General features: G+C 39.5%; 1 protein-coding gene across 1 annotated transcript in view; it reads right to left on the bottom strand.

The window, feature by feature from the left end:
* The window catches only part of LOC126457798 (DNA topoisomerase 3-alpha), a 197,141-nt gene that overhangs the window by 8,246 nt on the left and 164,106 nt on the right, over positions 1-24,789 (bottom strand). The window contains exons 17-18 of the mRNA XM_050094395.1: positions 19,061-19,266; positions 1,772-1,861 (exon numbers count right to left, since the gene is read on the bottom strand). Of these exons, the coding sequence (XP_049950352.1) occupies positions 1,772-1,861; positions 19,061-19,266 (296 nt within the window). The remainder of the gene's footprint in view (positions 1-1,771; positions 1,862-19,060; positions 19,267-24,789) is intronic.

The following is a 24,789-nucleotide window of genomic DNA, read 5'->3' as shown; positions in this document are numbered from 1 at the left end:
TGACTCAGTAAGATAAACAAATCGGTGGAATATTATTAATTCTTCTGGGTGTTTTCATGCATTAGCTTCTACCTGCTTCTGGTAGATGTACTAGTCTACATAGGAGTCATAATTAATCAGGAATAAACATTTTGTGTTATGGATTTCACTTGAACATAAGCAGTTGGTATAGTGCAATCAAATCCCTGAAGTTTTTTTTTTTTTACAAAGGAATGGTATTACATGGCATGTGATATAGTTCAAAACAATGGTTGATTGAGCTCTGGAAAGAATAGGTCCACCATGGCAGGCGGCAGAGAGATTAGACAAAATCTACATTGTATTTGAAAAGAATCCTTAAAAGTCAACAAAGAACATCAGTAGGGCGGAGCAGACAATACAATCGACAGTACAGAGTATCTTACAAAAGTGTCTGCAGTAAGGCAGCTATTACATGAATCACAACCACTGACTGCACAAAAAGGTCCGTTGCAGTGGCTTCAACAATGGAAAAATGCCACAAAGACAGTGGGAGTAAATGAAGAATAGTTTTGAAATTTGCTGTATCATCAATGGTTCCTATTTGAACATACATGATATGTTGAGAAGTTGGTGAGTTCTTCATTTTTCCATATTATTTCTTATTCTGTATGTGTAACGTTTTTACCAATAAAACAGATTTACTTTCGCACTGTGACTTTGGACCACCCCATATTCACACAAAAAGCACAGTTTAATTAAGTTAAAAAACTTTATAGATGAAATATTTTAGTAGTTCAGATCTCAACTGTATAATTTATTCAGTGAGTACGAGTTTTGGCTGCATGTTAGCCATCTTCAGATCAGTTATTAATTCGAGTGCAGTGTCTGATTGTAAGATTAGATATAGACATACAGTCAACAACATAGCAGTAGCTCACATATAAGACTGATTGCAATAAAATAATGGCTTGTACCATTCTGATGACAGATTATGTAAACAAAACCTTTCTTACAAAAACACATTGGTACATAACATTCTATATACAGTCTCATTACGCCAGTAAGTTCTCAACAACAAGTACTTATGAGGCCAATTCAGAGCAGTAAGCATACTTGTAAGAAAGATTTTGCTTACATGGTACATCCCGTTATTTCATTGTAGTCAATCTTATATATGAGCTATTGTTATGTTGTTGACAGTGTGTGTGTGTGTGTGTATCTAATCTTACATTCAGACATGCAAAGCACTCGAACTGATAATGGATCTGAAGATGGATGAACATGCAGCTGAATCTAGTAATCACTGAATAAATTATACAACTGAGATCTGGACTATTAAAAGATTTATCTATAAAGTTTTTTAACTTCATTCAACTGAGTTAAAATGTTTAGTAGCTGTTTTTTGTGTGAATTCTAAAATAATGAATATGGGCTGGTCCAAAGTCACAGTGCAAAAGTAAATCTGAAATAAGACAGAAAAAATGAGAAAATAGCTAACTTAACACACAATGTATGTTCAAATAGGGACCACTGATGATACGGCAAATTTCAAAACTATTCTTTGCTTGCTCCCAAACTCTAGCCTACACAATGTCTGTGGACTAAGTTTACATAAAATTATAACACCTGTCTTCTGTCTTTGAATGTATTATTTACGTAGGGGTTGCTTAATTAACTGTCTCAACTTTTGATATCTGCTTTGATTGTTTCTTCAGAAGATAAGGTTCTCAGATCACTCTGAGATTTACACATTACAAACTTTTGCGCATGTTTAAAGTAGGAGCAGTCCAGAAATAAAATCAGTCCGTACCTTCTTCACCACAGACTCCACATTTCCGTCTTTTCCTGGCACCACTAGGAGATGGCAATGTTCTCTTACCAAATGTTCCTCGGCCTGTTCCTGCAGAAGAAAAATGAAAATAAAAAAGAAGGCAAACAGATTGTCTTCGTTGTAGTATTACATTTATCTAATAAGGAAAAATTTAAATTCAGCTACAGAAACAGAATGTGAGATTTGGAAAAAAAAGGAAAATTATTGTCTTTGAATGTCTGAAAGTTCTTGCCATTATCGCAATTTACGTATTACCTATGATTCCTAATGTTTTATCCAAGATTGCACTTACAAATGACAGACTGAAGATGTCCAGTGCAACTTTGGATGGAATGTCAGGAACAAATCAGTTTCATGTATCATGATGATACAACATGGAAGATTTACAAGCAGCTGTGACATCTGGTCATGAAAGACCTCATGTGAAAAAATAAACATATGCTTCAGTAGTTCAATGTTATTCCCAATACCCTAGAGACATTTTACTGAATTTAACTGTGTGCTGTGATATCAATGAGGCATACCTTCAGTTAATGTAATCCACGTGCCATTGTTACCATCACCTGACCCCAATAAGACACATCTTTTATAATTCAGCATAGCTTTAGTATACATGTTTGTCACACACATCCAAGTCATTTAGATCCTAAAGGACCTATAAATTCCTATAAATCTAAACTACTGGTGATTTATTCCATTTTGGTGTGAGAGGAGTGAATTCCCAAGTGACAAAGTCTGCAGTCTGTAACACCAAAAATTAGGGAAAGGTAAACCCTCACCTACAGCACTGAGCACAGTAACACATAACAGAAAACAGCATTCACACTAGGTTTCATGAACTTGCTCTTTTTCTGGAAACAGCACACACATTCACACATACAGACACCTAAAAGCACACTCTTGTGGCCACGACAAGTCTTGCTGTTGGCATCTATGTACGTACATAAGTACACAGTGATGTAAATGACACACTAAATGTAGTAGGTTAGTTTTGTTATTTGGGCCTCAAAATAACTGATGACAGAAGTAGAGATAAAACACAGACTGGCAATATAAGGAAAAGCATTTCTGACTGTATATCTGTTAATAACACAAATTGTTTACAGACGAATGGAAAAACTGGTAGAAGCTGACCTCGGGAAAGATCAGTTTGGATTCCGTAGAAATGTTGGAACACGTGAGGCAATACTGACCCTACAAATGATCTTACAAAACAGATTAAGGAAAGGTAAACCTACGTTTCTAGCATTTATAGACTTAGAGAAAGCTTTTGACAATGTTGACTGGAATACTCTCTTTCAAATTCTGAAGGTGGCAGGGGTAAAATACAGGGAGTGAAAGGGTATTTACAATTTGTACAGAAACCAGATGGTAGTTATAAGAGTCGAGGGGCATGAAAGGGAAGCAGTGGTTGGGAAGGGACTGAGACAGGGTTGTAGCCTCTCCCCAATGTTATTCAATCTGTATATTGAGCAAGCAGTAAAGGAAACAAAAGAAAAATTTGGAGTAGGTATTAAAATCCAGGGAGAAGAAATAAAAACTTTGAGGTTTGCTGATGACATTGTAATTCTGTCAGAGACAGCAAAGGACCTGGAAGAGCAGCTGAATGGAATGGACAGTGTCTTGAAAGGAGGAATAAGATTGAACACCAACAAAAGCAAAACGAGGATAATGGAATGTAGTCAAATTAAATCAGGTGATGCTGAGGGTATTAGATTAGAAATGAGACGCTTAAAGTAGTAAATGAGTTTTGCTATTTGGGGAGCAAAATAACTGACGATGGTCGAAGTAGAGAGGATATAAAATGTAGACTGGCAATGGCAAGGAAAGCGTTTCTGAAGAAGAGAATTTTGATAACATCGAGTATATATTTAAGTGTCAGGAAGTCTTTTCTGAAAGTATTTGTATGGAGTGTAGCCATGTATGGAAGTGAAACATGGACGATAAATAGTTTAGACAAAAAGAGAATAGAAGTTTCCGAAATGTGGTGCTACAGAAGAATGCTGAAGATTAGATGGGTAGATCACGCAACTAATTAGGAGGTATTGACTAGAATTGGGGAGAAGAGGAATTTGTGGCACACTTTGACAAGAAGAAGGGATCGGTTGGTTGGACATATTCTGAGGCACCAAGGGATCACCAATTTAGTATTGGAGGGCAGTGCGGAGGGTAAAACTCGTAGAGGGAGACCAAGAGATGAATACACCAAACAGATTCAGAAGGATGTAGGTTGCAGTAGGTACTGGGAGATGAAGAAGCTTGCACAGGATAGAGTAGAGTGGAGAGCTGCATCAAACCAGTCTCTGGACCACAACAATGTCAATCTGTTAATATTGAACATAAATTGAAGCATCAGGATGTCTGTTCTGAAGGTATCTACCTGGAGTATAGCATCATACTGAAGTGAAATGTGGACAATACACAGCTTTGATAAGAAGAGAGAAGAAGCATTCAAAATTTGGCACTACAGAAGAAGTTTGAAGATTAGATGCTTAGATCAAGTAACTAATTGGGAGGTACTGAATGAAATTGCGGAAAATAGAAATTTACAGCATAGATTGAATAAAAAATGTGATCAGCTGATAGATTATGTCCTGAAGCATTGAAGAACCATCAGTTTGATGACATATCTTAAGACATCAAAGAACCATCAAGGGGGAACAGTATGTGCGGGGGGTGGGGTTAAAGTCGTAGAGGGAGACCAAGGACTGAGGACAGAAGCATGTTCAAATGGAAATGCAGGGTGACAGTTATTGAACTAAATGAAATAAAATCGTCATAACACTTGAAGAGATTGCGCATGCCTGGTCTGGTTTAGCAACGAAGCTCATTTTCATTTGGATGAGTTTGTAAATAAGCTAAATTGATGCATTTGGGGGATGGAGAATCCGCATTTCGCAATCGAGAAGTCTCTTCACCCTCAAAGGGTGGCTATGTGATGTGCAATGTCCAGTCACAGAATAATTGGTGTGACATTCCTTGGTGGCATGGTGACTACTGAACTGTACATGAAGCTTTTGGAATATAGTTTCATCCCTATTATCCAAAGTGACCCTGATTTTGACAAGATGTGATTCATGCAAGATGGAGAGCGACCCCATCGAAGCAGGAGAGTATTTGATGTTCTAGTGGAGCACTTTGGGCCACATTCTGGCTCTGGGCATGGGCCTTTGATTGGCCACCATATTCTTCGGATCTGAACACATGCGACACCTTTTTGTGGGGCTATAGTAAAGACAAGGTGTACAGCAATGACCTCAAAACCATTGCTGAGCTGAAAACAGCCATTCATTCAGGAGGTCACTGATAGCATCGATGTTCCAACACTTCAGCGGGTCATGCAGAATTTCGCTATTCATCTGTACCACATCGTTTCCAAGGGTGGCAGGCATATCGAACATGTCATAACCTAAATCCGAATATCTGTAGTGACATTTACATATTGAACAAAGTGTGTGCACGCCATAGTTTGTAACTAATTTAAGTTTTTCTTCATATAGTTCAATTACTGTCACCCTGTAGGTCGCAGCAGATATGCATACATGAAGAGGCTTGAACAGGATGGACAACCTGTGATTTATATTTTTGCCATGGTACAGAGTGGCTGTGTGTGGACATCTTAAACTTTCATCCAGATGGTAGCCTACAGAAGACCATCAGAAGAATATACTCATTATAAATGACGGAAGATAGCTAAATGAATAAGGTAGTGCTATGTATGTATGAATCACATGCAAGCATGTGATGTCTCTCTTTGATTTATTATGACAGTGTAATGCAGAGAAGTGCATTAACTTTATATAAGAGTTATGCTATTATCATGAAACATGAAATTTATTCTAAGCATATCTTCACTGATTGAGACTTTGACATACTTTTGGTGAGCTGCTCCTGCAAGTGAAGAAAGAATAGAGGTAAGATCAATCTGGGGGAGGAGGGAGAAAAATATTTTATTAGTAGTACTTTAAAAAAGCTCTTTTTCTGTTGATGAATATTTAATAAGTGTCTAATTTTCAGTGACTTCTCTTATACACCGAAGAGCCGAAGAAACTGGTTGCTCCGAAGAGCCCGAGGAAACTGGTTGGCTCTGAGCACTATGGGACTTAACTTCTGAGGTCATCAGTCCCCTGGAACTTAGAACTACTTAAACCTAACTAACCTAAGGACATCACACACATCCATGCCCGAGGCAGGATTCGAATCTGCGACCGTAGCGGTCGCGCGGTTCCAGACTGCAGTGCCTAGATCCGTTCGGCCACTCTGGCCGGCAAAGAAACTGGTATATCTGTCTAATATCGTGTAGGGCCCCCACGAGGATACACAAGTGCCGCAACACGGTATGGTGTGGACTAATGTCTGAAGTAGTAGTAGGATGAACTGACACCATGAATCCTGCAGGGCTGTCCATAAATCCACAAGAATACAAGTGGCTGGAGATCTCTTCTGAACATCACACTGCAAGGCATCCCAGATATGCTCAATAGTGTTCAAGTCTAGGAAGTTTGGTGGACAGCAGAAGTGTTTAACTCAGAAGAGTGTTCCTGGAACCACTCTGTAGCAATTCTGGACATGTGGGGTGTCGCACTGTCCTGCTGGAATTACTCAAGTCTGTTGCAATGTTGCACTTCTGACACGTTGAACGACTCTCTTCAGTCGTCGTTGGTCCCGTTCTTGCAGGATCTTTTTCTGGCCACAGTGCAGTCAGGGATTTGATGTTTTACCAGATTCCTGATACTAACAGTACACTTGTGAAATGTTGTATGGAAAAATCCCCACTTCCTCGTTACCTCGGAGATGCTGTGTCCTCTGCTCATGCGCCGACTACAACACCACATTCAAACGCTCTCAAATCTTAATAACCTGCCATTGGAGCAGCAGTAACCAATCTAACAACTGCTCCAGACACTTGTCTTATAAAGGCATTGCTGGCCGCAGCACCATATTATGCCTGTTTACGTATCTCTGTATTTGAATATGCATGCCTATACCAGTTTCTTTGGTGCTTCAGTGTAACATCTAGAAAAGTCCAAATTGGAAGAGAAAATCTGTGCAGTAAACTGGGCATGTGTGCACAAATTCAATCACCAATCAGAAGCTTTTTTGAATTATGATTTGCTGCTACCTTACTTGTCTGGTGAGTAATAGTCTCTCCACAAGGACATGTGCAAAGTATGAAAACATTGGATTCACCTGTGGTCCCGGAATCATTAACAAATGTGCACAGTTTGCTTCAGCCAAATGTTCCTTGAGAGGTTATATAAATAGAACTGTATGGTATGGGGTTAAAAAACACATGGTTCAGTCACAATAATGTGACTAACACCTATGTTCGATATCAAAGTGCAATAATCACTCACAGGTGGCTGTTGGCTGCACCAGCAATGAAGGATATATAAAGGGAATATAAAACAAGTCTGAGGGATGTGGAAAACTGTGCCGCTGTTGTCGTAATGCAGAAATGGAGTGATTTATCCGACATCCAAGGGGGCATGATCACTGGCTTTTGGACCGAGGGCGGAAGCATTTGTGAAGCAGCTAAGTTCGTAACTGTTCACATGCTGACAAGGTTAACGTATACAGTGGATGGCAAAATGGCACTATCCAAAACCAGCGACTAACTATGGTGCACCATGGGCCGTTGATGACACGGAGAACGACAGCTGCAGAGATGAGTATGGGCAAGCAGACAAGTAACTAAAGAGCAACTTACTAACCCAGATGAAACAAGGGGCTACTAGCAGTGTCTCCTCAATGACTGTTCAGTGAATATTGTTGCATATGGGCCTCTGCAGCAGGTGTCTGCTGTTCATCAGTGACAAAGGCTAGAATTTGCAAGCCAATACTGCAACTGAATGTTCGCTGAGTGGTGACAGGTGGCCTCTTCAGATGAAACACATTTTATGGTACATCAGACAGATGGCGGTTGGTATGCATGGCGTGGATCATCAGACACCAAACAACATTCAACAATCGCAGGAAGAGTCCAGGACGGAGGGCATTTCCTGGGTGATCTTGTCATTCTGGAAGGCACAATGAATCAACACAACCATATATCTATCCTTGGGGACCATGTCCACCCCTACAAGTAATTTGTTTTTCCTCAGCACAAAGGCATTTACCAGCAGGACAATGCAGTGTGTCACACAACTCACAGTTTGCATGCACGATTCGAAGGGCACTAGGATGGGTTTACCATGCTCCCCTGGTCAACAAACCCTCTGGATTGAAACCCAATTGAGAATCTGTGGGACCACCTCGATTGGGCTCTTTGTGCCATCTATCCTAAACCAAGAAACCTAGGGCAGCTGGGCATGGCACTTGAGTCAGCATGGCTCCACATACCTGTCAGTACCTTATAGAACCTCACTGAATCTCTTCCTGCATATATTGCAATGGTCTGCACTGAAAATGATGGTTATTCAGGCTTCTGACAGGTGGTCACTTTAATGTGACTGGACAGTGTTAATTAATCAGTGCTAATACATTACAAATTAAAAAATAATGTTCTAAAGATTTTGTATTTATCAAATTGGGATGGAAGGAAACATAATGTGGAGGAGCATGTTAAAAAAGAGAAGCATTCAGTTCACCACTGAGATTGTTTCTAGTGGGAAACAAAACTATCATCAATTGTTGAAAGCTCAGACAATACTAAGCAAATAAAACAAGACAAATATGATTTCAGAAAAAGGAAGTATTATGGTTTCTACTCAAGCAAATATTTCATTTAAAAAGCAGGAAAATGATTTGTTTTGAGCAATGTTCGCCAAACCGTCAATTACGAGCTACTAGTAGCCCGGGGGGACATTTTCGGTAATGGTAATGCTAAGATTGGCTAACCTGAATTGCTCCACTAAGCTCAGACTGCACTCACAAGAATAACTTTTTGTTTCTCCCATGCAGTTGCCATTGTTACATAAGAATTCTACATTGTCAGCATCACAGTTGATCATATACACATGAAGTCATGCACATTCTGTTTTTCATGTGTATATCAGACTGTGCTAGTGAGAGTTTGACTTACACACTTATACTAAGCTAGGTCTGTTCTAATGATGCTGTGTTCAAGCAAAAAGCAAAACAAAAATTCATTATCACTTGGAATGGGAAACTGATTACTTCTTTACGCAGGTGAAGGACAAATATGTGTGTTAACTGTGCTATGGAAGTGCTGTAACAACCTATTTTGCGTGCACCACTTCATAGTTCGTGTATGGAGTCTGTGCTCAATTCGGCCACTAGAGACCACCCGGCCTTCTAATACAACAGTAGTTGCATGCGGAGTCTGCCGGCTGTGCCCCATGTTGGAACTTATGAATGTAAAGGCCAGAGCGCAAGGCTCCGCTGGTCACTTGTGTGCTAATAATTGTATTGTACCTGTGTAATAATTGTATTGTACCTGTGTCTTTCGTATGTGTGTACCTACTGTTCGAGCAATAAATTACAGTGTTCTTGGGTTAGAACACTTTTTGGCAACAAGTACGGTTTCGACTCCACATGTTCAGTTTCAGTTATTAGTCTTATGTGTTTAATTTCTATGGAGGCTGTTTGGTCCCTGCATATGATGATGCAGCAGAAGATGAAAAATGCATGCAGCAACATTTCCAGGCATTTAACAGATGTAAGATTATGAGTATCAGCTGTTGTGTCAGCTCACTCCCTAACAAGAACTTTCAAGCTTTCTTTTGACTGAAGTGTGTGAATTACCTTCTACATATCATTGTAAATGTACTTGCATTATTGCTGCTCATGTGGAGTTTTACCACAGCCAAAAGAAGTCAACGTAGTCATGCAGGGCATGGGCAGCAGAACTACACGGAATGTAATTTTCTGATAAATGTTCTCAAGGAATCCTATGCCGAACAAATGGTTTGTGATGCAATCACACATTTTGCTCCTGATAGAGAAGTTCGATAGCAAGCTCTACAGTGTAAATATCCTATGCGTACAGAAGTATTGAACATAGCTCAGTAATTTGAAGTTTCATGGGCTGCAGGTAGTCAGAAAAAAGTCTAATTCAAAGTTTCAGAAATCAGTTCCTCTCACCCCTCCCAGCCTTCAGTCAGTTCGCAAGGGAACATAGATGCTATTGCAGCAGTCCAGCAGACATCTCAGCATCGTATAGGTAATCGGCATTTGCAACAACAGTACATGTCACAACAGCGAGAGCCTCGTGCTCCACTGCCTTTATGCACATACTGCTAATTCAACATGTATGGACCGTGTGACTGAGGTGCTGGGCAACGTGTAAAAGGTGCCATAAGAAAGGACACAGTGCTCCTGTATGTAATTCCTTTCCAAACCTGAGTGAGGGTGAAACGAACATGGATGTGAACAATGTATCAGCAGTGACGGTGTCTCAAAGGGAGTTACACACTGAAGTGCATGTGTTTAACAAGTTATTAAGAATGCAGGTGGTCACGAATGCAGCAGCAACATTGGTGAATTCTCAGACTTATGTGGATTTGGATTCACCCCCTCTGACTCCGGTGTCATGGAGGTTGATGAGTTATAAGTTTATAACGAACAAGACATTCCCATTCTTGGACAGTTTACTGCACCTGTACTCACAAGGCTGTGGTTCGTTCATTAACATTCCTAGTTGTGGACAATTCTCACACTGAAAATTTGTTTGGTTGGGATGCTTTTATATTGTTTGCATTCTCCATTGATGATGAAATGCATCTGGTCGTTGATCAAGTTCCATATCAACTGTTAGATCCTATCCGTACCAAATTTTCCTCTGTATTTTCTACAGGACTGCAGTGTGCAACAGTATTTCAAGCTCGTATTACAATTAAAGATCCTCACTGTGGCGAACTTTCCTTTGTATTTTCTATAGGACCATACTGAGCAACAGAATTTCATGCTCATATTACAATGGAACAGTCTGTCTGTCCCTGTTTTTTCCAGGTCCACCCAGCAGAATTAGATCGTCTTCAATCCCTTGATGTTATTTGACCTATTTATTTTAGTGAATGGACAAAATCAATAGTGATAGTAAAAAAGGCTACCTATAAACTACACCTCTGTGGTGATTTTTAAAAAATCTTTTAATGCACAATCAATCATTGACATCTACCCTATGCTGTGCCTTGATAAGTTGTTAGCAAAATTATCAAGCGGTCATTATATTTCAAAGACTGACTTGTCAGAGGCATATTTACAGCTGCTGCTCAATGAGGAATCTAAATGCCTTCTGGTTATCAATAACCCATTTGGGTTTTATCAATACTCGCATTCGGCTTTTGATGTGACAGGTGTACCAGCTATTTTTCTTTTGCACCACTTCTTGGCTGCATCAACTATTTAGATGATACAGAAGTGTCTGGTGCCTCTACAGAGGTACAGTTGCACAACCTTCATGCCCTATTTTATATTTTAAAGTCCACTGGATTAAAGTGCAATTTGGAAAAGACACAGTTTTTCAACCAACCCTTATTTATTTGGATTCTGAAGTGTCGCATGCTGGCATTAAACCAATGCACCAATATAATGATGCTATTGCCACACTTTCCATACTCCACCGTCTCAGCACCGTTTCTGATTTAATCTGTAGATGACCGGAAGTAGACCGCTACATTCTGTGTGTCTCACGAATGAATGGAGCTAGACAAGTCCTCGCCCATCCAAGTATACAAGATTTCTCTAGATGCCCCCATGTCAGTCACAGAATTACAGGCATTTTTAGGCAAAATTGTGTGCTACCATAAATTCATACTAGATGCTATTACAGTGGCACAAAACCTCCATGCATTATTATGTAAAGGATGTTCCTTTCCACACCCAGCATGTGACCGGTTATTCCGGTTGTTGAAAAGTAAAATGCAGTTGGCCCCTTGTTTGGTCACATTTCAGCCAGGCCACACGCTGTGTCAGCGACAGACACATCTCAGTTTGGCCATGGCATCATCTTTGCTCGTAAGTATGCGAATGTTTCTGAACCTCCTATTGCACATGCCTGTAAATCCTGAAAGACAGAGAAAGAGGTTTTGGCGATCATGTATGATAAAAAAAATAAAAAAAAAAAATCATGTGTTTATATAATGGTCTAAGTTTCACCTGATCACAGACCTCAAACCACTGGTATCTCTCTTTAACTCTTCAGCATCCTAGTCCGGACAAAGCTGCACACTACTTACAGTGGTGGCCTCTTATCCTGTCACAATGCAATTATGAGCTACACTTACAACCTATCTTGTTTGCTGATTGGTCTACATCCAGAGTTTGATAACGAAGAATTACTTTGTTTTCATTTAGACATGGAAACTCAAAATGTTGCCGAGAATTTTCCTCTTACTAGCAATAAAATTGCAGCCACAATAGCCATGGATCCTGTTTTAAATACAGTTGTTTCTTTTGTGCAACATGGCTGGCTGGACAAACATTCAGGCTCTGCTTCTGATCCTTTAAGAAATTATTTTGCAGTGCAAAATCTTATTTTGGAACAGGGTGCAGCTGTTGGCTACAGAGGACACCACTCCTCAGGTTGTAGTCCCATCTGCCCCTTGGTGTAAGGCTATGCGTTTATTACATGTGGACCATTAGGGTGTATCACGTACAAAGGCATTAGCATGGAAACATGTTCTTAGGTCAGCCACTGACGGAGAAATGTGAGAGTTGTTGCAGCCTACCTACCGTGTGCCACCCATTCAACATGGCCACATTCGCAGCAGCCTTGGGAATGAATTTTGCAGGCCTTTTTTTTTTTTTTAATTTCTACTGGCTTGTTGTGATTGATGCTTATTCTAAGTTTTTGTTTGTGGTGCACTGTCCTGTCTACTTCTGTGGCAGTAACAATTTCTGCTTCGTCAAAAATTTTTGCAATGGAAGGGCTTTCATATACGTTAGTTATCAACAATGACCCCTTGTTCTTATCTCAGAAATTTGATGATTTTTGTACAAAAAGTGATGTTCTCTATGTCACAGCACCACCTTTCCATCCTCAATCAAACAGGAAAGCAGAATGGCTAGTACAAATATTTGAGTCTCAGATGATGGGGGCAAAAAAGTTTTGGATGTTTGACCAGTTCCTCACTTGTTATAGGTTCACTCCTGTTGGCGATAAGAGTCCAGTACAGCTGCTGCACTGTTATCAGCCCAGGACTCTTGTTACATCTGCTTTGGCTGACACCAGACCATCTGCTGGCAGCAGAGCCACAACGCCACAATGATTCCCACCTGGCACAGTGGTTTGGGCTTGCAAGTTCGGCCACTGGCCAAAATGGGGGCTGGTGGTAGTGAAGAGTAGACACGGCTGGCACCTCTACATCATCCACACAGATGGTGGCAGGGTGTCGTGACGTGCTCCAGCTACAACATTGTTTGAGCTGCTGAACACAGGTGCACCTCTGCATTCTCCGTCTGCCTAACTGACTCCTACATTGCGGCTGATGTCCTCGCCTTCTCCACTGTTGCTCAAATATTTTCACAATTCTCTCCTCTACTGTGGGTGCCCCCTCAGCTGTCAGGGCCACAGCGGGATCCTGGCTCCTGCACTGTCGCAGCCAATCCCTCTGCTGCTGCCACCTCCATCACAGCTGGTGCCATCAGTTCGCCACCTCTGTCACCTGTTCTGCCACCTTTGCCACAACCTCCTTCGCTATGACCTCCTTTCTTGGGGTTGGACTCGGACAGATACTGCATCTGCTAGCACTTGCACCACTTCCGACTCTATACACTGGTGGCAGGGCATCGCATGACTCAACAACCTACACTGACAATAGAAGAAAAGGAGGAAGAGGAGATTAGTGTTTAACATCCCATCGACAACGATATCATTAGAGACAGAGTAGAAGCTCAAATTAGGGAAGGATGGGGAAGGAAATTGGCCGTGCCCTTTCAAGGGAACCATCCTGGCATTTGCCTGAAGTGATCTAGGGAAATCACAGAAAACCTAAATCAGGATGGCCGGATGCAGGTTTGAACCGTCGTCCTCCCGACTGTGAGTCCAGTGTGCTAACCACTGCGCCACCTCGCTCGGTCTGCTTGTACAAGAATTTGAGGAACTAATTTTTTCAAAAGTTAGAAAAGCTGACCAACATTACATTCACTCCAACAGAAAAGAATATACTAAAGTAGCACTTGATATGGCCCAGTTGCCACCTCATAAGCAAAAGTACATTACTTGTAAAATTGCAAAAATAATACATGCAAAAATAATACAAACACAAGTAAAATGAGACAGTAGCACCAATATAAGAGCAAAGGCCAATAGTATCATATGTCAGATAAATAACAAGCTTGAAGAACATAATGCAGTTAGTGTAAAATTGGATACAGGAAATACATTGACAATTATGTCAGGAGAAGATTACAATGGAAAAGTAATACGATTTTTCGATCAAAATTATATTAAAAGTATCAAAAGGGCAGGTGTACCTATATGGAAATAGGATGACCTGTGACATGAGAAGTTGCGATGTTTTATAAACTGGCGTACGTACCAGAACGGAAAGAGGAAGTGTACTCAAAGGTCAACCCACATGCAAGGTATAGTTACTGATCGTAGGAGAAGGGGACAGTATCGTGACAGAAGTCACACATTTTATAGGGATTATTCTGGTATGTTTGAATTCTATGCACATTACGTTTTATGAAAGCTCACGAGTGTCAAAAGGAACACTTTCATGTTCCCCCGAGTTCCTCCAAACTACAACAGAACAGAAACTAGATAACTAGATCACCCATGTGTCATGAACACCTGGAGTTTTCGATTTGGGGGTGGGGGGGGTGGGAGGGGGGGTGGAGGATGGGGGGGTAGAATTGTTGTTGATGTGAAAAAGGGTATATATAAACCTATGTAATAAAAGTATACTCTTAAAATGTGAATTGTTATTATGTGTGATATTAATGTACATAATTATTAGGTATAAAATACCGGATGTTTGATCTGAGGGGATGGGGATATGTAGTGTTTCGAGAACTTCTGCATAAATTCTAGAACCACTCGGCCTTCTACCATCTCGAACACACGATATTTTAAATATAAGTGTGAGAGAGCCTATCTACTATGTGTCACCTGTCTGTGTGTGCAGGTCTGAAGTGTGTAGTGAGAAGATTGTAGACACAGTGGTCAAACGGCACCGATAAGTACTTGTTGGTTGCGCCAAGGAAGTTGTAATGAAAGAACATGGCAACCCCAAGGAACTTCTGTGTTATTCGGTGCTGTTTTATAATTTTGACTATTCTAGTGACGAAAAATACAGTTGAGTTGAAAAAAGATTTTTAGTAACTTTTAACACAGACGTGCTAGGGGCAATACTTGTTCACGATTTCCATGGTTGTTGAATCAACTGTGTGGTAAATGTATCTTAATTTGTGTCTAATGTGAGATGACACGGGTGACTTACAAGAAGTCTAATGTTTATGTGAGAAATGATAATTTTGTTCTTTATGGAAGTTTAAATACACCGACAGTAAACTAAAAGTATTCTTCGAGTATCTACTTATTTCACAAGGAGAGAGAGAGAGAGAGAGAGAGAGAGAGAGAGAGAGAGAGAGAGAGAGAGAGAGCATGAGTCATATATATTCCTTTAACTAGCACCATTCTTCAGAGAAGAAGTTTTTGGAGATTGACGTAGTCAGCTATCCAGAGAAGATCATCTGTGCATCCAAAGTAAGTCTACGCATGTAAAAGAAGTGAGAAGGTTGCAATCCAACTTCACACATTCTTGTCGTCAGAAACATTAGAACCACACTCGATCATCCCCCCCCCCCCCCCCCCCCCCCCCCCCCGACCCCCCGGCCACACCATCCTGTGCATGGGTTGCGGAGGGCAACTTTGAAATCTTCAATTGGAACCACTGCTTTTTATTGCAGATTATGATTACACAGCAAAATCTAAATATGTTTTATCTGAAGCATTTCCTTTGTTTTGCCACATATGGTGCTGTAATCGGGGGAATAGAAATGGGTACATGGTTCTAATTTATGACATGTTATTGAATGGCTCTTGAATATCCAATGGCACATAGGACCTCACCTCCATGCTGCGAGGGTAGGATGCACCAGCATTTCATAACTTCTAACTGGAAACCCAATTCACAATGTTGTATTCCTCCAACATATCGAACACAGTGCTACGATCTGAATCTACTGGTCAACTAGTTTCTGGGTCCCCATGTTAATAGTTAAGCTAGAGTTAAACATATTACAATAATAGTAATCAAGAGTAAGCAACTGTCTACAATATTCAAACTCTACCAGATCCATGTGTCATATATCCCATTTGGGCTAAATAATATAAGGAAGTGAATGTTCCTTGAGAATGCAAATAATAATCAGTAGAAAAGATATTATTACTTCATAACTATTTCAATAGTAGTAATTTCCTATAATTAAACTGTGAAAGAACATTTCACCCACATCAGTAGTGCTCCACCATAATAATTTGCCTAAAATTATCATTATCTTCCTACTGTAATGGATAGATAGATAGAGTTATTGAGAGCCAGTTGTGCCTAAATGCATTAATACTCCTCCTGTGTACTTCAAGTCAAATCACTGGTACATTCCTTGCTAAATTGTGCTACTGTCTTGTATCTTATCTGCAAAACAGTAGCATAAAGTAAAGTCAACCCACATAATTAACTCTATGAATAATGCTAGTACTGGGTACAATTTTGCCTAATTAGGCTGGCAACGGTTTCTTTTTATGTAATTAAATTTTACCTGACTACTAATAGAACCTTGGTTCGACTCCCGGTTATCTTGCTACTGCTTCCTTTTAATACAAATCTTTAGCGGAACAAAATTAGTGTGATACCTTACCATTACACATCGTAATATTCACAAAACCATAAATTCTTTCACAGGAATAACATTATCAGCATACTACTAATATAACAGCAGCTGGTAGTGTTATAATTTTTTGAGGTATTTTAATGTCTTCTGTTAAAATGAACACCCTGTATACAGTTTAATTAAGGTATTTAAATGTCTTCTGGTATTTTAATGTCTTCTGTTCAAATGAACACCCTGTATACAGTTTAATTAAAGTTCATTTCATATTTACTAGAAGCATAAGTTTATAGACAATAAACAAATGTGAGGTAGAGACAGTCACCATGTATGCAAAATGTAATGTTTCATTTAATGGTATACAGTCAAAACACATTTCATTTCACAGGCTTCACAGGCGTGTTTTGTTTACTATGATTAGTTTCATTTGGTTACTTCTTATGACATATTTTGAGGCAATTCTGTGAATTCAAGAAGAATATTTTTAGCACAGAAAAGGACACTCAGAACAATAAGCAGAGTCAATTGAAAATTTTTGTGAAGCCCATTGTTTGAAGCACTTTGGAATTCTACTTATGTACTCAAGTCAGGAGCATACACATATGATTCTATAAATTTACAGTTTAAGATGTGGAAATAGAAAGAATTTACACACACTCACACACACACACACACACACACACACACACACACACACACACACACAACTGAAATATCAAATAGTCTTCGCCCATAAACAAGCAGCTGCTATGGCCTTGCCTCGCACCTTTAACAACTCTTCATAGCAAGAATCAGAGCAACATAAACAGTAGTACAGATGTTTCACTGTCTGTACTTATCTACACTGACACCGCATTGTCGTTTGTATCATCATTTCATTATGTTGTCCTTAGATTTGTCAATGCCCATTTGTAACCTGTTCAGTGATCTCCAAGTCGTTCAGTAACTCCATGCTATTTGGGTGTAAAACAATGCTCCAACTTGATACCATTGCAAATCACTAACCATTTTCTTCTTATCTGTCCATTCCAAAGGAACTGTAGCATTCCCTAAGTGAATACTCAACTGACAGAGGTTTTGCATTTTGATAATGCTTCTGTAAACAATTATCAGGAAGCCAGGTGGTATTCTGCAAGTTTCAATTTTTATCACCACCACCACCATCATTGTCATCAGTGGACTGGATCCACAAATAATTCAACAAACACCCAAGAGAGGCAGAAACCTGTGTATAGGATCTTTTTGATGTAAGTGATAATACAAGGCAGGTTCAAAAAATAGCATAACTTTTTTAAACAATTCAATGAACAGAAGTTTAGTCCTTGTTACCTTCATAATGCTTTTTCCCTCTAATCACACACTTATCTCAGCAGTGTTTCCATTTCACCATGCAGTTTTGGAAAAGTTCTCCTAAAATGTAATTCTATGCCAATGAGAAACTCTCCTTCAGGTCATTAATACCTTCAAAATGGGACACACTCAGCACAGACTGTAATTATGGAAACAAGAAAAAATGCACTAAACGATGCCTGCGGAATAGGGTGGCTGGAAGATAGTCTCTTGTTTTTAGCACAAAAAACACACACTGAGGAAGCTGACTGGAAAGGCATGTCATCATGATGACAGAACCCCAAGTTGTCTTGCTACAACTGTGTTCACTCTATATGATCTGTGTGTGTGTGTGTGTGTGTGTGTGTGTGTGTGTGTGTGTGTGTGTTTATGCAAATCCTGCTCTGCAACAGACAATGACTGGTATTGGCAAGATAACCGATTTTTGGAATGGTTCATCTTTGCCTGACAAATGAATTGGGAGAACTGTTCCTAACACTGCATTGGACACAAAGTACTATTTCCACAAGTTAATTTCAAGAGTTAAAATGTTTCTACAAATGATTTCCCCACTTCCATGCAAAAATTTCAACTTGCTAGATCAAAACTAAACAAGGAATCAACAGTGTTGTTACGTAGGAGGTTCTGACTGATACATTGCTGTCAATGGCCCATCGCTATGTTGCTTGACTGCCAAATAAAACAGTTCTTTTTGACACATCACATTCTCGGACAAGCTTATTTTTAAGTATTTTTTTTAACTTTTATGTGCACGCCTAATTCTACTGATTTCATACTTCCAAGGCATCTCTCATATACCTTCCATTATAAAAGTGCAATATTTTCTAATGAGTGTTTTATGCAGAAAAGCCCAAAGGGACTGAAATACACATTGCTTATATAGAACACATCAATTGGCTATCAGTAAAACATCAACATGCTACTTCTATAATAATAAAAAATGTAACATTTAATATTATAACTTGAAATAATCAACACCCTGCCCTTTAAACAAATAAAAAATTAATAGGGATACTTACCAAGGATCTACTAACAATGCTTTATTTGTAATGACTTTATTGTTATATAATGGTATCATCTCAGAGATACTTCAATATAAACATAAAAATGAAAGCTTACTTAGCACAAAACCTATTCACACTGCTTTACTGCAGCAAAATTTATGGTAAAACATACCTGCATTAGTTTGCCAACTTGTGGATGCCCCACTACTATTTCCATTCCATTTACTTCTTCTACTACCCCAGTCATTATTACTAGTGCCCCCTCTGGCTGTATTTGGCTCATCAACCCACTGGAAGAAGTTGCAGCGTTCATTTGGTTGTTTTGGGCAACAGTAAAATTGGCGGCCCTTGTTTGGTGTATCTTTTTGAACAGTTCGCCTGCGGAAGATTTGAAAAACTGCATGAAGAAATTCAGATATGTTTATTTCAACATAAATACTGCAACAATCAAACAAGTTATTCAGTAACTTTCTTAGCAAGAAACATGGAAAGAAAAACCGTGCTCTCTATCCTTTATAAAGAGGGAGAAAGGGATAACGTAGATAATTTTAGACCTATTTCTATGCCATCAGTGTTTGCAAAAGTTATTGAAAAGGCTGTGTACGTAAGGATAATTGATCGTTTATACCACACGATTTGCTATCAAATGTACAGTTCGGCTTTAGAAGTCGTTTCACAACTGAAAATGCTATATTCTCTTTTCTCTGTGAGGTACTGGATGGGCTAAACAAAATGTTTCAAATGCTTGGCATATTTTTTGATTTAACTAAGGCATTTGATTGTGTTGATCACAAAATATTGCTCCAGAACTTGGACCATTACAGAATACAGGGAGTAGCTCACAATTGGTTCACCTCTTACTTTAGCAACAGGCAGCAAAAGATCATTATTCACAATGTTGATAATGGCTGTGATGTGGGGTCTGAGTGGGGTATTGTCAAGTGGGGGGCACCCCAGGGATCAGTGTTGGGGCCACTCCTGTTCCTTATTATATAAATGATATGCCCTCTAGTATTACGTGTAACTCTAAAATATTTCTGTTTGCTGATGACACTAGCCCGGTAGTAAAGGATGTTGTGTGCAACACTGACTTGGTTTCAAATAATGCAGTACATGACTTAAGTTCATGGCTTGTAGAAAATAAACTAATGCTAAATCACAGTAAGACTCAGTTTTTACAGTTTCTAACACACAATTCAACAAAACCTGATGTTTTAATTTCACAGAACGGGCATATGATTAGTGAAACGGAACAGTTCAAATTTCTAGGTGTTCAGATAGATAGTAAGCTGTCGTGGAAAGTCCACATTCAGGATCTTGTTCAGAGACTTAATACTGCCATTTTTACTATTCGAACGGTATCAGAAGTAAGTGATTGTTCGACACGAAAATTAGTCTACTTTGCTTATTTTCATTTGCTTATGTTGTATGGTATTATATTTTGGGGTAACTCTTCCCATTCTAAAAGGATATTTTTGGATCAGAAACAGGCGATTAGAGCAATAAGTGGTGTGAGTTCACGAACCTCTTGTTGACCTCTGTTCATGAGTCTGGGTATTTTGACATTGGCCACTCAATATGTATATTCCTTATTGTCGTTTCTTGTTACCAATATTAGTTTATTCCCAATAAAAAGCAGCTTTCACTTGGTTAATACTGAGCAGAAATCAAACCTGCATTTGGATCAGACTTCCTAAATTCTTGTGCAAAAAGGTGTGCAGTATACTGCTGCATCCATTTTCAACAATCTGCCACTCGAATTCAAAAATCTTAGCAGTAATCCATGCGCTTTCAAATCAAAACTGAAGACTTTCCTCATGGGTCACTCCTATTCTGTCGAGGAGTTCCTTGAAAAATTAAGCTGATTCTTATTGTATTGCTGATAGTGTTTACTTAAACTTATGGACTGACTTTTTTCAGGTTCATGAACATTTATTTTTATCTGTTATTATTTCTATGTTGTAATTTCATGTACTGACACGTTCCATGACCTTGGAGATTTGCTCCTTAATTTGGTCCTATGGAATTTGATGTGTAAATAAATAAATAATAACAAAGTTGATTCCACTTGAAATTATGATACACAAAGGGAGGACACCTGATTTTTAGGTTACCTGAGACATCAAGAGAGAACAGTGTAGCATGAGATTATTTGGAGAGAAGTAATGTCATATACAAGTTATGAAAATTTTGTACATGGAAACATCACTCATACATACGAGGGTTGCCCAGTAAATAATGCCCCATATTTTTTTTCTCCGAAATAAAAAATATTAGAAATGTGACACTTTAGGTGCAAGTTATTTGAAGTTTCCCGCGTGTGTACGCAAAGTTTAAATTTCCTCCGACAGAGAGCGGTGGTGTAGGAATGTTCTAAAATGGCGTCTGCAAGTGACATCCGTCAGAAACAACGTGCAGTGATTGAATTTCTCGTAGCAGAGGAAGAAACCGTGGGCAATATTCATAAACGCTTGTGCAACGTCTACGGAACATCTGCAGTCGATAGGAGTACTGTTGGTCGCTGGGCACAGAGGGTGAAAGCATCAGAGGGCGGTGCTGCGGACCTCCGAGATTTGCCGCGGTCGGGAAGGCCTCCCACGGCTGTCACGCCTGACATGTTGCAGCGGGCTGATGTTCTCATTCGACGGGATCGACGCATTACGACTCGACAATTGGCACTGGAGTTGTCAGTAAGCAAAGGAAGTGTGGATGTGATTATCAATCAGCTTGGATACTCAAAAGTGTGTGCAAGATGGGTTCCTCGGTGTCTTACTGTCGATCACAAATCCCAAAGAAAAGACATTTCTTTCGATTTGTTGCGACGCTTTCACGTTGACGGGGAGGCCTTTTTGTCACGGATTGTGACAGGTGATGAAACTTGGGTGCATCATTTTGAGCCCGAAACAAAAAGACAATCGATGGAATGGCGTCATGCTTATTCTCCACAGAAGAAAAAATTCAAAACAGTTCCTTCAGCCGGAAAAGTCATGATGACTGTGTTTTGGGATTGCGAGGACGTAATTCTCATTGATGTGATGCCAAAAGGCAGTACCATTAATTCAGAGGCTTATGTCAAAACATTAGACAAACTTAAGCAGCGCTTCCGGCGCCTTGGGCGTCATGTTAACCCACAGGATGTTTTGATTCAGCATGATAACGCTCGTCCTCACACAAGTTTGAGGACTTGTGAACACATCGCGAAACTGGGTTGGATAGTGTTACCCCATCCACCCTACAGCCCCGATTTGGCTCCTTCAGACTTTCACTTGTTTGGGCCAATGAAGAATTTCATTCGTGGAAGACGTTTTGCCGATGACGAAGAAGTGATTCACGAAGTGACAACCTGGCTCCGTAGGCAGAGTAAAGATTTTTACCGGCAGGGAATACACGCTCTTGTGTCTCGCTGGAAAAAGGCCGTCGAACTTGAAGGAGATTATGTGGAAAAATAAAGCAAGTAGACAAAACATCAGTCTTTCACATATGTAAATTTGATTGTTGTGGAATAAATACTTCTGGAGAAAAAAAATGTGGGGCATTATTTACTGGGCAACCCTCGTATCTTGGATTGTTTAAATGAGTACCATCAGTGCAATATCGTAACTAGAGGCAGGGGATGGAGGTGGAGGGGAGGGGAGGACTGCAATGTGGTGGCAGTGGTGATGAGGGTGAAAAATCTCAGCCCAGTAATGAAAGATTGTGCTATTATTGTCAACATTGCACCTTATTTTTGATAAGGTCCCCTTTTAGGATTAATGCACTTTCAATCAAAATTTTTGTTGATACTACATTGCATCTTGAAATTAACATCCTGGAAGGGCTTAAAAACACCTATCTACTGCTGCCATAAGCTCTTAACAGAATTCATACATTTTCCAGCTAAATCAGTTCATCAGTTGTGAGAATAGCTGGATGTCAGAGGATGCAAAATCTAGTGAACAGGGTGAATGTTCCAGCAATTCATACTTCAAATCCCTAAGTTTTCCCTTTACCAAGGCAACTTTCAATATTCATATTATTATTTTTTTTCTTTCTTTTTAAAGACCAAGCCTTAAAAAAATCCTTTTTGTTACCAGAAAGTACTGACCATAACCTTTCCAGCAGGTGAAATCAACTTTTTTGTCAGCATTCATCAAATATATCACCCATTTTAAAAAAGATTTCATATTGTAAATTCTTCAATTGATGATGATGAGCACTGGGTAGACCAATCGTCTGATGCAAGTTTTCTTATTGATGCCAGTTTCGTGACTCGTGTGTCAATGTGGATGCAATGATGATGAGGATAACACAATACCTAGTCCCCAAGTGGGGAAAAATCTCCGACCCTGCTGGGAATCGAACCCGAACCCCGACATTCTCCGTGCTGACCGCTCAGCTATGGAGGTGGACATTCTTCGAATAAACACACCACGTTTTTTTTTCTTCTGATGTGCCTTTTGTGTCAGCTATTCATCAAGTCAGTACCTTGGTATGCGCTTTCTCAGTGTTCTCATCTGGAGCTGAGGTTCAGCAATACTTTCACTTGATCTATCCATTTCTTAACAATTGAAAATTAAAGAGGAAACCCCTTACGAACATTCACCGGGCTTGAATTGCCATTGGTAATAATCAAGCCAGCACAATGAATTTTACGATTGTACAGTATTTTGGTTAATCCATTTAAACAATTAAACCATTAAACAATGCATAACACAAAACTTCTACACATCAGGTTGAAACTGTACATATCTTACTGCATGACATGTACAAACATTACACAAAATTTCATTAAGATTCATCTATCATCTTTGACAGGCTAAGACTTTTCACTTTGTTCTTGTGTAAGGAGTGACCCATTGTAACTAGAAATCATTTCCTGCAAGTGAAGGGAGAGTAGGAATAGTTTCTCTTAGGTGCCTCTACTTACATACTGTACTAAATTAGCTGAGAGTATTTTAACTCTATTTGATAATGCACTAACATTAAGTTCAAGTAAAAAATCAGTGATAAAAGACAAGTGCTGGGGTTATGACCCAAAAATCAAGACACAATCGGGCCAGTGAAAGATTGTTTCATTACCACAACAAAACAAAACAAAACTGGAGAGTAGTAACATGAAAACGGTGGTTTGTGTGTGTGTGTGTGTGTGTGTGTGTGTGTGTGTGTGTGTGTGTGTGATGATAGTCCACCATCAATTTGTTGCCCCAGATAAGACAGTTCAAGAGCATTACTACGTTCTAGTGCAAAAACAACTGAACGAAGCACTGTGGGAAAACAACCGGCATTGTGGATTGTATCCTACACCACAAGAACGCCTGATAGTGTTAAGTGACAAAGTTTTTTGGGTAAAAACAAAATGAAAATGGGTTTTGCCCATCCTACTCACCAAATCTGGCCCCTTGAATCTTTTTCCAGTCCATTAGAACAGAAATGTAACTAAAAGTGATGTGATTTCAAAAGACAGAAAAAAAATTGCTGAATATGTTGAACTACAATTATTAAAAGAAGTATTCTGACTTAAATGACAATTCATTGCAGTTGATGGTTGGTCAACTGATACAAAATAGTATTTACGTTGAGTCATCCAGCTAGAACAACCATCACTATCACCCTCTGCCACTGAAAGGAGTTCTAATTACATATGTTTCCCCTTGTGGGTGAGAAGAGTTAGGTTGCTAAACCTTTTGTTTCCCCCTGTGGGTGAGAAGAGTTAGGTTGCTAAACCTTCCTGCAGAAGCCGTGAGAGAGCTTGTTGATCAGTGACATTAACAAAAGGTGTTGGCTTTACTCCACTTGAGTTAAAATGGAACTAAATAAATATCTGACTCATCACACAAAAAGTACTGGATCTGAGTGTTTACCTGCCAACACACACTTCATACAGGCTAGGCAAAATAAAACTGTCCGATAAAATATTTACAG

The sequence above is a fragment of the Schistocerca serialis genome, chromosome 2, assembly GCF_023864345.2.
Source record: "Schistocerca serialis cubense isolate TAMUIC-IGC-003099 chromosome 2, iqSchSeri2.2, whole genome shotgun sequence".
Classification (NCBI taxonomy): Eukaryota; Metazoa; Arthropoda; class Insecta; order Orthoptera; family Acrididae; genus Schistocerca; species Schistocerca serialis.
The sequence above is the reverse complement of the archived record's forward strand: the minus strand, read 5'-3'. Positions and strand labels throughout refer to the sequence as shown.